General features: G+C 40.2%; 1 protein-coding gene across 1 annotated transcript in view; it reads left to right on the plus strand.

Annotated features, from left to right (window-relative positions):
- GEMIN5 (gem nuclear organelle associated protein 5) overlaps positions 1–15635 on the plus strand; it is a 33621-nt gene continuing 17986 nt past the window's right edge. Inside the window, exons 1-13 of the mRNA XM_048488245.1 lie at positions 1–266; positions 1386–1540; positions 3385–3566; positions 5379–5530; positions 5770–5883; positions 7311–7443; positions 7724–7886; positions 8726–8938; positions 10402–10487; positions 11670–11752; positions 13070–13206; positions 13779–13852; positions 15117–15298. Coding sequence (XP_048344202.1) covers positions 101–266; positions 1386–1540; positions 3385–3566; positions 5379–5530; positions 5770–5883; positions 7311–7443; positions 7724–7886; positions 8726–8938; positions 10402–10487; positions 11670–11752; positions 13070–13206; positions 13779–13852; positions 15117–15298 — 1840 coding nt within the window. The 5' untranslated portion in view covers positions 1–100. The remainder of the gene's footprint in view (positions 267–1385; positions 1541–3384; positions 3567–5378; positions 5531–5769; positions 5884–7310; positions 7444–7723; positions 7887–8725; positions 8939–10401; positions 10488–11669; positions 11753–13069; positions 13207–13778; positions 13853–15116; positions 15299–15635) is intronic.

Here is a 15635-nt window from a genome sequence, read left to right on the forward strand (position 1 = left end):
TGCAGCAGGCGCTCTACGGCTATAAGTGGTGATGGGCGGTTCTCGGTTAGCCTAGTGGAGGTATAACGTGCGTCTGCCTTGCAGGAGAGCTGAGCGGCTGATGGCTGCGGAGCGGGTGGGATCAGCCGAGCGGGTGCTGCCGGCCTCACCTAACTGGTACTGCAGCCGCTGCAGTGACGTCTCTCAGGATGGCCGGCTCTTTGGTTTCGCGGCTCGCAATAACATTTGTCTCCTGGAGATACGTTCAGGCGTGCCAGCCTTTCACGGTACGGGACAGGGATACCGCTGCTCCCCCAGTCTGTTCTTTGCACCCCTTTTCTCACTCCGCTCCATGTTTTAATCGCTGGAACTGGGAGCAAATCATATTTGCTTAGTAATAGCTGCTTATTATCAATTAACATATTCTGTACATATATCGCAATTCATAGAGCATGTTTTGGATAGAAAGCTTGTTACTGAAATAAGACTATTCTGCATAGTAGCTCACTGAAAAATGCCTTTTATAGATTGGTAGCTGATGCTAACAATTCAGGCATGTGTGTGGTTATTGGAATTTGATGAAACTTGTTTTAAAATAAGCGTCCATTTAATTGTCACTGCAGAAATAATTATTTTTTAGAACCTCACTCATCAGGTCCTTGTTTGAGACTTGGTATGAACTCTACTCAAAGCCCAACAGTTTCTAAAGTTAGTTTCCCCCCATCTTTTACATTCATTAAGTTATATGTTTCTAAGTAATTTTGGTAGGTACCCTTTCCTAACATAAATTGACAAGTTAAATGCAGTAGTGAGTCTTAAGCAGACTTCCCATTTAGTAAAAAACTATAGCTTTCTTAAAAAGTGAGGCCATAGTCTAAAAACTTTCTGCAACTGAAGATGGCAAGATGTTATAACTTTAAAGGTCTTAATTGGGGGGGAGTCTATATTGCCCCTCAAGATCATCTCACACTTAATCACTTCAAGGTTAATAATTTTTCATGGTGAACACATATACTGTGATTAGTTATTTCTTTAAAGGAAGTTATGTGAGTTCAGAAAGGATTTAAAGTAAATAAGGACTTTTATTGTATTCAAAATTATTGTTCAGTAGGTTCTGTGAACAGAAACCCGCTTTTATCTTGTACACAGTAGAATATTGTTTCTAAAGCATTGCAGAGTTGATTGTGTCTTACTAGTGGTGTCTCTTATACCCATTGTAATTCAAGCTGTCTTCCAGTTTCGGCATGTTTTCCATTAGTGCTAGTATTCCCACTTCTGGAGATAGCAAAGTGCTTCAGAAATAACCTAGAATTAATCTTAACAATGTGTAAAAAATAAGCTTGTATTTTTCAGGATTTTTGAAAGTAAATAGTTTATTTTACAGCAGTGATATTTTGTCACCATAGGTGAGATAGTGGGCCACACTGAGAGAGTTTCTGGTTTCTCATTTTGCCACTACCCTGGTCAGAGCAACTACTGTGCCAGCAGCTCTGATGATGGAACTGTGAAAATATGGGATTTGCAGACCCTGGCTTCTATAAAGGAACATGCACTGCATCAGGTAAAATAGAACTGCTCTAACTGTGAATGCTAGATCTGTATTTGCAGGACGTTCTGTTGTATGGTAGAAATCATATTGGGTTTGTAGGTTGTCTTCCATTGAATTTTAACTCTAAATTTTCATTTAATAAGATCATAGTGACTGAGGAACATGGAAATGTTTTCAGTAACATGAGAAAACGTTCAGCTTATTTCCATTTTTTCTTTTTACCTTTATCCTAACCCAGTGGCGTATCTGCCTGAGGATATGGGGTCACCCTTGTCCCTGGGCACACGCCTTTTGGTTATGTCGGGAGGGCGCCAGGAGTGACCAAATGGCATGAGCTGCAGCCACCAAGCCCCACCCCCTCCAGCCTCCAAAGCCAGAACTTTTGAAAATACAGAAGTGAAGGGAGCGGGGCCACAGCCTGACCTCTATGTACGGCAGGGGGCAGCGCCCCATGCCCCCTCTATGCAGGAAAGCTGGAGCCCCCACCCCCTGGTCTGCATGGAGGTCAGGGGCATGGCCCCATCCTGAGCCCTGCCCTTTAGCAGGCCCAGTCCTGCCTTGGATTGTCTTTTCCAGTTATATCAATCATTTCAACAACATACCCACGAGGCTTTGCTAAATATGCAATTTACCTAATTTGCATATTTAGCAAAGGCACATGGGTATATTGTTGAAATAATCACCATAACTGGAAAAGATATTCCAAGGCAAGCCTGCTAAAAGAAGTCCTTCTTGCAGACCAGGGGGCGGGGTTCAGGGGGCCGCCCCCAAGCCCTGCTCTTTGCCTCCATTCAGGCAAAGCAGAGCTTTTGAAAGCCAGCTGACATGGGGGGGGGCATGTGTGTGTGTGGGGGGGGGCGCCCGGAGAAGGAGTTGTCTCCTGGCACCATTTCCTACCCATACGCCTCTGTCTTCATCACGATTTCAACAAGGTTTACTTCCACATAAATGTGTTTGGGATTACAGTCTTGAAAATGTTACTAGCAAATATCACAGTAGTAATCCATCCAATATCTTTCTTGTTTTTTTCTAAATATCTTTCTTGGTTTTTCTTCTTTCTCATCTGTTCCTTTGAACATAGATAAGTTTTTGGTAGTACTTCTTGTCCAAGTGCTGTTTTCACTGAGTTCCAGCAAAATTGGGAGGGTGAGATGCAGGTCAGTTTAAGTAGGATGGCGGAACAGATACTGGAATGTTGACACCCAGAATTTCAAAAACTTCATGGTTGTACTCAAGGGGGCTGACATGTTGGGGAGGAACATTAGAAGGCTTCTTGTGCCTGCTGAGCTCACTTTAGGCATTGCTGTACTGTGGTCCCTGTGAGAAGCAGTGATGGTCTGAATGTTTCAGATCTCTTTCTGGGCTTTTATGTGTAAAATGTTTAATCTTCTGGATTTCTAACCTTGGGGAAAGCTGTTGGGTTTCCGATGATTGGCTCTTGGGTTTGCAAAAGCCAATAGCTTTGTTGCACTGGAATACTCATCTAGGCAGTCTTAGTCCCACTGCTATTGTATGATTTGTGGACTAATTGTTGGAGTCCTTTTGAGAATCTGTATAGGCCACCTTGAGTTCTGTGGCAACAAAGGTACGATAGAAATGAAAATTTATATGCCGTGGTTAGCAGGTAGCTTTCCTGAAGGAAATATGGATTGAGAAGCAAGTGAAACCTGAGAGGGGCAGCCCCTACCCATAAAATGGTCTGCCCAAAAAGGTGTGTTGCCACGGGTGTAATTTTCTCCCCAACTTAAGAACATCCTGGCATTCCTCAAGGAAGTTAGAATTGCCCTCACTGAATCCTGTTCTACAGAAGTTTTAAAGAGCTCCCATTAATCTGCCTTTTGTTGTTGTTTTTGCAGAATACAATTTCTGCATTGCACTGGTCACCCCAGGTGAAAGATTTAGTTGTGTCTGGTGATGAGAAGGGAATAGTGATTTGCTACTGGCACAATCGAAGTGACAGCCAAAAGTTCTTTCCAGAACCCAGGACTATATTTTGTCTCACTTGTTCTCTACACCATGAGAACTTGGTGGCCATTGGGTAAGTACTAAAAAAACATAGTTTTTTTGGCCCTGCAGAATGAGCAGTACAAAATATGTAAAATGATGTCTTGTTAGACTAATTGTTAACATGTCAGTCAGTGCTCATCACCAGGAGGAGGAAAACATTCCCAGATCCCCCTGTACATTCACTGACTCTGAGGATCAGAGCCCAAATTCAAGGCCTCAGTTCTTGGTGGCAAGGGAGAGCAGGAGTCCTAACAGATGAATACAGCCTGAACTCAGTTCCTCCTTCAGAGCACCTGATATGTTCTGTCACTGCTTCCTGTTTGAGGAGGGACTAGTGGCAGAGCATCTGTTTTTCAGGCAGGAAGTCTCAGTCTTAGTTCTGCTGTATCAAGTTTAAAAGGTCAGGTAGTAGGGAGTGGCAGTGCTCTGGGGCAGAACATTTTCTGATGCTACATTTTTCAAAGGAAATGTTTCTACCCCACATGTGTACATAAATTCAATTTTCTATAGTTGTCAGGGCTGTTGTGCTACAAATCAATCATCTTAGATGGTCTTAAGCGTAGGATATGAAGTATGGACAAACCCAAGTGCTCGTATATGGTCCAGGCTCATGCACGATATATATGCATTCTTTTGATAACATTGTTTAAATTGCTTGTTTACATCTGAATGGGAAAATTTCCAATTCACCTTTCCCCAAGAATCCACATTTGTGAGTAGGGAATATAAAAGATCTCTACGTGGAGAGTCACTGCCACTTAGTGTAGAAGAAACAAACCTAGGTGAACCAATTACTTGGCTTGGTATAAAGTAGCTTCAGGTGTTCATGTAACTATTGGAATAACCAATAAACTTTAAAAATTCTTCAAGTCTGTTTTCCAGAATAGTTTGGATTATAGCCCTGGCAGGTTAAATTGCTTGTTGATCATAACATGAAGTTAAATTATGCTTGAACCAATTTTGTGTGTTTATTGGTTTTAACCAAGTGTATTCTGTTATCTTACTTAGTTCTTACTTAGTTATTAAGTTATCTCAATATCTCTTACTGCAAAGCTGTTTATTGATGTTCACAGGTAGGCTAATAGCAAGTGTACTGCTGGAGGTTTTGAGCTTTTTTCCTCTTTCCTTACATGTCAGTTTCTTATTTCAGAAAACAAAATAACTTCAGATGATCAGTTAATTCATCTTAGTGGGTCATTGCAGACGTGAATGATGACTGCAGAATATGTCATTTTTTTAGGTTTAATGCAAATGTAATAGAAAGTAATGCTCATCAGGAGCGTGGTTTATAAATCAAATAATTATATTCAATTAAATTATGTTTTGAAGTGGTTAGTACTTTATTCTTGGTTTTGCTGTTGGCCCAAATATAAGAGTGACCGTGTTCATATCATTCCAGGTTAAGGATTGTGTTATATTTTTATTTGCAGGCAATAGAATTCCAAGAGAATTCATTTATTTATGTTTAGTAGCATATTCTTTCACATGAATTGTGCATCTTTATCATCTTACATAGCATTTACTTTTCTAAAGGCAGTTTTTAACAGGTGAGGCAATGCGCCAGTGTTTCAGAAAACAGTTCTAACCACCTGGGCTTGTACTGCTAACATGAAATATTCAAATCCTTATTTCATAGAGCACTCAGTAATATGTGAAACACTGAGGTAATTTTTTTCCAGTATTTCTCTGTTACAGAACCTCTAAGGAAAGCATAATCCAATTTTTAGAAGTCATAATTGTGGGAATCTCTTCTGTCAGTTTGTTGTCTCTTTCTTGTGATATCTATTTTGCTGATGAAACTCAATGTATCTTTAGTAACTGAGAATGCCTCTTTTACTTCAAGCTATAAAGATGGGATTGTAGTTATAATTGACATCAGCAGGAGGGGAGAAGTTGTTCATCGCCTGAGAGGCCATGATGATGAAATACACTCCCTGGTCTGGTGCCCTGTGCTTGGCGAAGAAGGTCTTGGCAGCCGGCAAGAAGAGGGCCAAGGTACGTTCAATTCTTGTGTGTGCTTCTCCAAGCTGTATTTGTTGTGGACCTCTTTTGTATATCAGCTGATCTAAATTAACCCAAAGAAATGCAAATAGTTTTATTTTACCTTCTTTCCTGACTCAGGGTGACTTACAACATACAGTAGCCATCACAAAAGTGCTAAATGGGATGAATAAAAACAATGGATGTAAAATGTATTGTGCTATTGTAACATAATCTTATGGTTCTTTTGATAGAAGATGCTATTAATGGATGTCTGTTGGAAGACACAGCTGCAACAAAAGCCTGTTACTTGGCTTCGGGAAGCAAAGATCAGACCATCCGTGTGTGGAGTTACACTCGAAGCAGAGGTATGTTTAAAGATGTATATTGTATTTGGAGATGTATACAGAATTCTTTCTCTAGTTGGTTTGTTTCATGCTTCCTCGTAGTTACTGTTTATAGTTACTTTTTTGTGTGTATTTGACTTAATCAGCATTATTGAGCATGTAGGAAGCTTGAATAAGTGTGAAAAAAACAGCAAGGACACTTTCTTGTGTGTAAGACTCACTGAATATCAGACCTATTTTTGAGCAGGCCTGCTTGGTATTGGTTTCAAATGTTGCAAATTTTAACTTTAAATCACTGTTCAGGATGATTTGACACAGTAGGCCTGATAGTTTATTTTTAGGTTCTTGTGTAAAAGTATGAACATGCTTTCTTTCCACTGTTCTAAGAAACTTAGTTGTCATCATTCAAGGCATGAATGAATAGTTTTATGCCAAGAAGAAATTCAAGAACAAATGAGCCAAGTTTGCAACAGTTATAGCTTGGGATGCTTAAAGATGTCTTTAGTGAGCACAAATGTATAACAGCTGATTGCACTCTATAACCTCTGAATCTTTCAGATTTATAGTTCAGTGAAATCTGCTTTCTGCTCTTTTGGGAAAGCTGTGGATGAAAAGTATTGAACCTTAATCTTTTGCCTAAAAGTCAACTTAGATAGAATTTGAATGCATGGTATGTATATATAGGACTAATTTGTTTGGGATATGCCAGTGTTCTTTCTGTCTACTTAATGTTTGTTTAATCAAGTCCAGAGTGATCAGATTATTTTGCTTAAGTTTTAATTAATACATTGATTGTTTATTGACTGGGAAATACAGGGTTTCACTTTGAACCTGGAACAAAACAAGTAAACACATTTGCATTCTTTTCATAGAGATTGTGCCCTGCAGTGATTGAATGTTTAAGGGAACATTCAGTCACCAAGCAACACTGTGATTTATGATCCTCTGAAGATGCCAGCCACAGATGCAGGCGAAATGTCAGGAGAGAATGCTGCTAGAACACGGCCATACAGCCCAGAAACCACACAGCACACCACTGTGATTTAGTGTTTAATACATTGCTTTAATCCATTCAAACAGTGCTAATTTCCATGTAGCTGTTTAAAACAATGCCACCTCACAGATGGATCCCAATGGCCGTAACAATGTAATTGCTGGTACTGCGATTATATAAGAGACAGAGAGAACTCAAAAGGTCCTCCTTATGATTGTGGGTCCTACTCTGGATAGTCTTGGGATGTGAATTAGATTGGATTCCAAAAACAGATGCCAGAGTAGTGCATAAGCTCTTTGGTTACCTGTAGTGCACCCTTAATTTGTCCTTTAACATTCCAAAAAAACAGTTGTGGTCAAGGCCAGTCTCTGTCCGTCTCTTCCTTGGCCTAGTGTAAGTGGAGCTGGCCAGACTGTAGTTGACTGCACTGAAGTAACTGCTTTTGTTTTTGTAGTGGTGATGACTCTGAAGTTGCCCTTTTTAAAAAAGAGAGGTAGAACCATTGAGTCTGCTGTCAAGGAGCGCCTTTGGTTGACTGTGCACTGGCCCCGAACCCAGCCCACACAGATTTTCTCCAGTTGCTTTGGGTAAGTAGCCTTGTGAGTAACTTGTTGGAATATGTACTAAAAATGCAGACATGGGGGCTTCATGGTCATTTAGAAAAACCAGTCTGGGACATACTGTTACTTCTGTGTTTCTGGAGATTTATATGGAAATTGGCATCCTTTCACCAGCCTGTCCCATTTATAGAATGTGATGTTTGGTGTGACTTATTCTCTTGACTAAAAATAAGAGTATAAGTTTCATTTATAGCTGTTTGTTTGTGTTTCTGTCTGGTTCTCTCATTTTCTCTGTCTTCCCTTTCAGAGGTGAACTGTTGCAGTGGAATTTGGCCCAACCTGGGAAACAGAAGTGGGTGATTCTAGGGCCTTCATCTGAAGGACAAAACCACTCTAGAATAGTGTTCAACTTGTGTTCTCTACAGTCAGAAGGCAGAGAGCTACTTCTGTCCATTTCAATGGATAGAGATGTAAGAACTCATCTTTTAATATACTCCAGAAGTATATAAACATTATTTGTAGTACTTTGTGAATGAATGGGCCTGCCAGATGCTGGTCATAGATTCCTGTCTTCCTTCAGAGTTTTCCAGTCAATGAGAAGAAGGATTATTCTGGGGAAGAGATGTTCAGTCCAGCATAGAAAAAAAGAAATTTTGCCTCTGTTTCTGATATATGGGATGTCTTGTTTTTTTTCTCCATCTGCTAACATAATAGAAGGTTTCAGAGTAGAGTGAGCTTTTTCATGTAAAATATCTCCTTTTGGTTTATAGGATTTTTTTGCATTGGACATACGTGTGTTCTTACAAGCCTGTTTGGAAAATTAGGTGGTAACATCTCATTTTACAGATGGGAAAACTGAGTCTGTAGTTCTGTTCCCCAGAATAATCCTTCACACATTCTATACATGGTTGAGTGGCAGAGACGTTCCTTTTCACAGCATAAGAAAGACATAATGTAAGGTGGAGTGGTTCCATGGAAATATCTACAGAGTGCAGTTCATGTCCCTCTCACATTTTTGAGGGGTGATGCAAATTTTGGTATCTATATGAGAGCCACATAACATCTGATGTCAACTGTGCGATTAAGTACATCTGCTCCCGAATCACACACACTGTTGCCTGAATATTTAAGTTCTGAATTCCCTGAATTTCAGGCTGCTGCCTTTGCTCCTTACCCTTGGAACAAATTGCTTCTCCACCATGCTCTCATTTGTAAATAGCATCCTTCTAGAGAAATATTTAATAGCATTTGCCCTTGAACCTTTCAATATTTGTTATGCTTCTATTTGTAACATTTTTATTCTCTTTAGGTGAAGTGTTGGGACCTAGCCACTTTAAACTGCTGTTGGTCAATGCCCTCTCTTGGGGGTTTTGTTTATAGTCTGGCATTTTCCCCAGTGGATTCCGGCTGCCTTGCTGTGGGAGTTGGAGACAGCATGATACGGGTGTGGAACACCTTGTCAATAAACAATCACTATGATGTGAAAACTTTTTGGCAAGCCATTAAATCCAAAGTCATGGCTGTAAGTGTGCTGCAAGTCTGTTTCTTTTAAATTGATTCATGTGTCTGTACAATATGCTGCGTTGTTGGCCATGTGTGCATTTTTTTTAGAAGCATGGCCTTTTTGCTTACATTGCAAGGCTAATGAAACACCTAAGTTTGAACTTTGTAACATTTTGGAAGCCATGCAGTTCCTCCAATGGAGCAGCAATTTCCATTTGCAAAATAAAAGCATATTTCCACAGGTTCCCATACCGTCAGCAAACTTCCACTTTGCTGCTCCTGAGGACCTGTTTACCTAGAACAATAATTTGGGGTTTCACTGGCTGTGACAGGAGGAAGAAGTACATCTCTGTGACGTTGTAGATGGTTTGATACCCCCATTGTTAGGAGCAGGGCAATGTAGCGTGGGCCTCAAGCTCAGAGTGGGTATAAAAATTCAGATACTTGGTTTAGGGGGAGGGCATTTAATATAAAAATGCATCCCTGTCAGATCAAAATGTGATATACCTGATACAAACTCTTAAAAGTTGCAAATGTCAGCAAGTTGCAAAAGTTGCAAACGTTCAGCAGAGGCCAACCTACTGGTGATCCCTGGTCCCTCAATGATGCGGCTGGCCTCCACCCGGGCCAGAGCTTTTACAGCTCTGGCCCCTGCCTGGTGGAACGCTCTGTCTCCAGCGACGCGGGCCCTGCGGGATCTAAATGACTTCCACAGGGCCTGCAAGACAGAGCTGTTCCACCAGGCCTTTGAGGGGTCCGGCCGCTGATGGTTCCCCCCCCCCTCCGCTTCTCTCGATAACATCTATAGACCTACCGCCCCTTTCCTCCCCCTTTTCCTTTTAGGGGATTGACTAGAGAGATGCCATCGATATATTTGATGTCAGAACGCTGCTTTTAATGGGGTTGGGTTTTAATATACAGAGCTATTCCTAATGATTTTATAGTTTGATACTATTGATTTTATTGTGCTCTATTGTCTGTTGTTCGCCGCCCTGAGCCCTCCGGGGGAGGGAGGCTTATAAATATAATAAATAATAATAATAATAGTAAAAAATACAAGATATGATTTAATAAAATACATAATTTTTGTTAAATAATATAAAGATTTTTGTCACACTTTTTGGGGTGTCTTATTTTATTTTTAATGTGTTTTCATCATTTTCAGTACTGTTAGGGACTTCATGAGCTAGAACCATCCTGGGCCTCCCTGGACCTCAAAGAGGGCATGGTTAGGAATTTTCCTTATGTGGCCAGTTTTTTTTAAAAAAAAGCTCAACAGTGGAAAACAATTGTTTGACTCATAGTCAGAGTGTTCAATGTGTGAGATTTTTGCAAATATCCCCCTAAATGCCTAAATGATGTCATTGAGTATTTTCACCCTTTGGTAAACTCATGAGTTGAAATAGTAAGGTGCACAATAGTGTAAATTAGTTTTGGGTAACATAGTGTTGAAACCATTTTTTCCCTTCTTGTTGCTTGCAGTTGTCCTGGCATCCAACTAAGGAAGGCAGTTTAGCTTTTGGGACAGATGATGGGAAAGTTGGCGTGTATGACACTTATTCTAACAAGTAAGAAATAACTGTTTGTTCAGCCATGGGGCAAAGTTGGGTGCTGCTCCTAAACTAATCAAAAACTTTGGGAATCTACCCTATGCAAAGAGATTGTAGATTGTGAGCATGAATGCCTGTCATAAACCTCCCAGTCAGCATGTGATAAATATTATGGGAAGAGGAGGTTAGATTGGTTAAAGCAGAGATTGAAAGGCATGAACCAAAGCCTGGTTGGCACTGCAGTTACTATGCAGTGGGAGCTGGAAACAGCCTTCATGTTGTTCCTTTTGTGTGCTGAGATTTCATCTTGGTGTCATGTATTTCTGGTGGGTGCTGGTGCTTGAGATGGGAACTTCCTGTAGCACTGCAGCACCCTTCATGATCATCAGGTTTTAATTGGAATGCCTGGTCATGGTGAAGCTACTTCCAGCTACCTCTGCATGCTAACATGAATAAGAAACTTGCCCCCAAGTTATGTTGTCATGGGCACACTTTCAATTCCTTTAGCTGTTGCCGACAAGAGGCTCATCTTGTATAATAACCCAACATCCTCTTCTCCACTGCAGTGTTTAAAAACTAATATGTAGGTGGAAGGGGCCAGTAACCCCCCTTTCCCCCCACAATAATCCATTTGCTAATCAGGCTAAAGTATATCATAAGTATATCGTAAAAGCCGTAAAAATATACCTTCTGAACAAATAGCTTTTTCTCTTTGAAGCAAGGAAAAATAGAGACAACTTGATTTGGAAGGAAAAAATCTTTCAATGTGGTAATCTGTCAGACCATAAGTGTGAACAAATCGCAGAAATTGATCTATGCCCCAAGAAAATTTATCACAGCATCCTGCAACCCAAATATCTTGTGGCAGTAATACCTCAAATAAGAAGCAAGGGAGAAGATGAAAAATCTTGTGAAGGTGGGAGAAAGCCTTTATCTGAATTCATTAGGCTGCAGCTGGACAGAAAGCACAAAATATTGTTCCAAAATATACCTTGCTATCTCAGACATACCAAATCCTCCCCTTGCAATCTTGTGGATTGGAGTTTCCGTGTAAACCCCTATCCAAACCTATCTGTCTCAGTATCCATCTCAAAGGTCATTCTTATCTAGTTAGACTGTTTCTTTTGCTTGAATTATAAATCAGGTAATGCATGGTTAGTGAGAGTTGTTTACAGGAGATGTCCGTTCTGTCCCCATTAGGCCACCACAAATCTCTAGTTCCTACCACAAGAAAACGGTGTATGTGGTAGCCTGGGGACCTCCTGTTCCGCCATTGTCTTTTGGTGAGTCAAATTGTTACAGCTGCTGTATTTTTTTGTTGGCACAAGTGCTTTGTGCATGCTGTAGAAATATAGTGATATAGTAAATGATGATGTGTTGCAGAAAGACTGGGCTTGGGATCTCTTAGTTTCTGAAGTGTGGGACTGTGTTTATACTTTCACTGTTTCTGTGCTCCTCAATTCTATTTTAGTGCATTGTTCTTCAAGTGGGTAGTTCAGCCTATGCACTGTTGGTTGTATTATCTCTTTTATTACTGCATATTTGAAATTGTGACTCTGGCTTAAGTCTCTATGATTAAGATACACTGAACTTGAGGTATATATACACATGCATTTAAAAACTGGGGGGACTTCAGATTCAACTGTTACAGAAAATGTGGAAGAAGAGGCTTCAAAAATTTTGCGCTCTATTGAAGTGGATCTGACACATCAGCCTTAGAGTGTTGGCCAGCAAGGTCTGAAGATAAAATGTTTACTTCAGTAATGACTTATTATTATTATTAATTGCAGTAGTTTGATTGAAGAAGTTCTGAATTCATGAATGATATGTTGTGAATGGAATATTATTGTGCACTGCAATGTGTTTATGAAATGGTGTTTATGTATCATTGTGCACTGTTTGTGTCAATATAGTATATAGCACACTAATCTATCTCCGGATCCTGCTTTGAGTTTGCGGATTTTTGCCTTGGCCAAGCCTTTGATTCGTTTGTGTTTTCACCGCAACTCTTTCTTTCCTCCGGTCGAAAGAGGAAGACTCAACATGAGATGGATTGACTATAAAGGAAGCCACGGCCCTCAGTATACTAGACCTGAGCAAAGCTGTTAACAATAGCACATTTGAGATTCATAGAATTGCCATAAATCAGAAGCGACTCAATGGCAGCTAGCATGCATACACACATGCTTAAATTCAGATTTTAAGCTCTTTAGGAAGCAACTATCATCCTTAGGTTATCAAATAAAGTGTCTTATATGTTGATGGCACTATATAGTCCTTCTGACAACTTTACAATCTAGGAAATGCATGAAAGTCGATGTTTTTAAAGGTGTTTCAAGTTCACTTTTTAAAACACTCTTTCTGTGACCACGAGTGGCAAAGTGGCATTATTCTTCCAGTATTTCCTTGCATCTACAGATTAGTGACTTGGACTGGGTTGTTCAGTGCTGTTATTCGCCTCTTGAGGGTGATAGAACCACATGAGTGAAAAAGATCTTATTCATTCATCTTCATTCAAGTTGTAAGTTCTCAAATAGCTACCACTGTGGTTGCCTTATTCACTTTTCTGCAGTTCACACTGTTCTTTTTCTTTTCCTTAGGAAGAGATGGTGACAGACCTTCAGTAACCTTATATAGCTGTGCAGGAGAAGGAATTATCTTCCAACACAATCCTTGGAAACTTAATGAGGAAGCCCATGACATCAATAAAGTTATCCGAGAAACAAATGCAATCACAGTGAGTTGAAATTCTTTGATCAAGACAGAAGTTATTTTTGCTCCATCTTTTTGTGATAGATAAGTGAATGACATTGATGGACTGAGCTGACATGGTGGCATAGAATCTTGAGTTGCTCAGGGTCTGCAGTTTGTGAGGAAAGAGCAAATGTCAGTTAACTAAAATTGGAATCATGTACAGTCCAACAGATGGGAAGATGCCTCCCCCAGGTGTAAAGTTTGTGTCTCCAAGTTGTGGAATTGTGTCTCTAAGTTGTGGCATATTGCATTTGTAACCATAATCTTGATTTTATTCAGAAAACTTTGTAGTAACTCTTTACTTTTTTATGTTCCTTTGTCGGTGAATGGCTCTTCCCACTTTTCTGGCATTGCCAGTGCATGGCAGTAGCTGGAATATTGCCAGACCTAAATTGTTTTCCCATGAAAATGATATAAGAATCAGCAGTTATGGAAGAGATTTATCTAATTTATCCCATTTTTTTCAGCAAATCCTGCTTTTTTGAGTACTTTTGTCAGATTTGGAGATGTCAGTGTCAGAAATGTTACAGTTTTAAAGGTTTCTTTATTTTTTAGCACAAATTACCAGCTCACACAGAAATCAGCTGGAAACCAGATGGCAGTATCTTGGCTATTGGGAACGAAGATGGGTATGTGTTTAAATTTTAATTTTGTGAGGTTGGCAGCCCGATCTAGAGCAGGAAGGTGCCACTACTGCATCACCTCTAATGGGCTTCCCAGCAGTGTGGCAAGTCCAAAAAAGAAATAAAAAACAAAAAGCTCCCATAGGGAAAGATGGCAGTGTTCCTGGGTTGGAAGCCTGAGAAAGTCTTCAGCTTCCCCCTGCTGTGCCAATGGGACTGGCTGTGGTTCAGGAGCAATGTTGTGGTGCCCACCACAATGTTGTGGTGCCGAGCACCACGCTCAAGCATCCTGGAGTGCCACGGCATCTGCCCACTGGTGTTTTTGCCTCTCTTCTGGGGTAAGTGCCCCTAAGAGGTCAAATCCATTGGCATGAGGCTGCACCACATCCAGAAGTTAATTCAGCCCCTGAATTGGGCTGTTAGCACCCCCACCCCCACGGATTGGACTATTAGGATCAACATAGAGAAAACCATTTGTGTTAAGTGTGATTTTCATTCCAGTTAATGTTTTGGAAGGAAAAACAGTCTTATGTCAATACACCAACTACTACGCTGACTTGTTTGGTAGACAGCCTGTCAGGTTTCTCATCTTTCAGTCTCCCTATTAAATAATAACAAATTTAAAGCTAGCAACAGAGTGTTTTGCTCAGTCAATGAAGTTGTGAGTTGTGAATCATTGAGCCATGTACATGGAACTAAACTTCTGGCATTTGCAAGGAATGTTTTGAGAGGGGTCCTGGCTATGTGATTTCAAGATCAATGTTTGTAAAGTGGAGGTCCAGTTGGAACTTATCAGTGACCATAAGTTAAGCTGCATAGATAATATGATGGATAGAAAGACAAGTCTTTTACTTTCCACTTGCTTATGCAGCTGCCAATTTGGGTAGTGGTGTTTTAGGATAGTTGGACAATATGGTGGGAGGAGGCTCAGTGGTTCAGCACCTTTTTTTTACATGCAATCGGTCACTGGTTCAATTCCACATAAAGTATGTGAAAGACCTCTGCCTGAGACCTTGGAGAGCTGCTTCCAGTCAGAATATACAGTACTGGCCTTGATAGACCAATGATCTGAGTCCTTACAAGGCAATTTCATTTGGTCATGTGAGTTGACATTAGTCTGTAATTTGCACCTGGATTGCATTAAATTTTTCAGGAATACAGGTGTTAGTGCTGACATTGCATTGTGCTTCTAAGAGAATAGGTGAGAAACTGCTCTTTGTATAATGTAATCGGTGAACTGGTCACTCCTCACTTTTTTTTAACCTTTTAGATCAATTGAAATATTTCAGTCTCCTGAGCTGAAACTGCTGTGCACCATCCAGCAACACCACAAACTCATCAATGCCATTCGTTGGCATCATGACCATGCGATACAGCCAGAATTGAGTTACATGATAGCTTCTGGCTCAAACAATGCTGTTATTTATGTGCATAACATCAAGAATGTAATAGGTGAATATTGCTTACTCTTTGTAGATTTTTCCAGTACAGAGGACAATGCTGTTTCTTTACCTTCTAGTCATAAGGTTTTCTGTGTGAATTCAGAGCGTTCTGTCCCATCATTTTGAAAAGAGAGAGCTATGTAGTTGCTGAAATGGCCAGCGGGAAAGTGGGTGGATTTCAAAACCTGTAGTAAGAATTTCTGTGAAACTAATTTCTGTTTTGAAGATTGGAGTTAATGAACAGAAATGAACTGTTATGTTTTTTAACATTGCTTTTTATATTCTTGAAATGTTTAGGGTTTGGGTACCTTGTGTTACAGAAATGAAAAAGTATCCCAGGGGGAAGG

The sequence above is a fragment of the Sphaerodactylus townsendi genome, linkage group LG03 (assembly GCF_021028975.2).
Source record: "Sphaerodactylus townsendi isolate TG3544 linkage group LG03, MPM_Stown_v2.3, whole genome shotgun sequence".
NCBI lineage: Eukaryota > Metazoa > Chordata > Lepidosauria > Squamata > Sphaerodactylidae > Sphaerodactylus > Sphaerodactylus townsendi.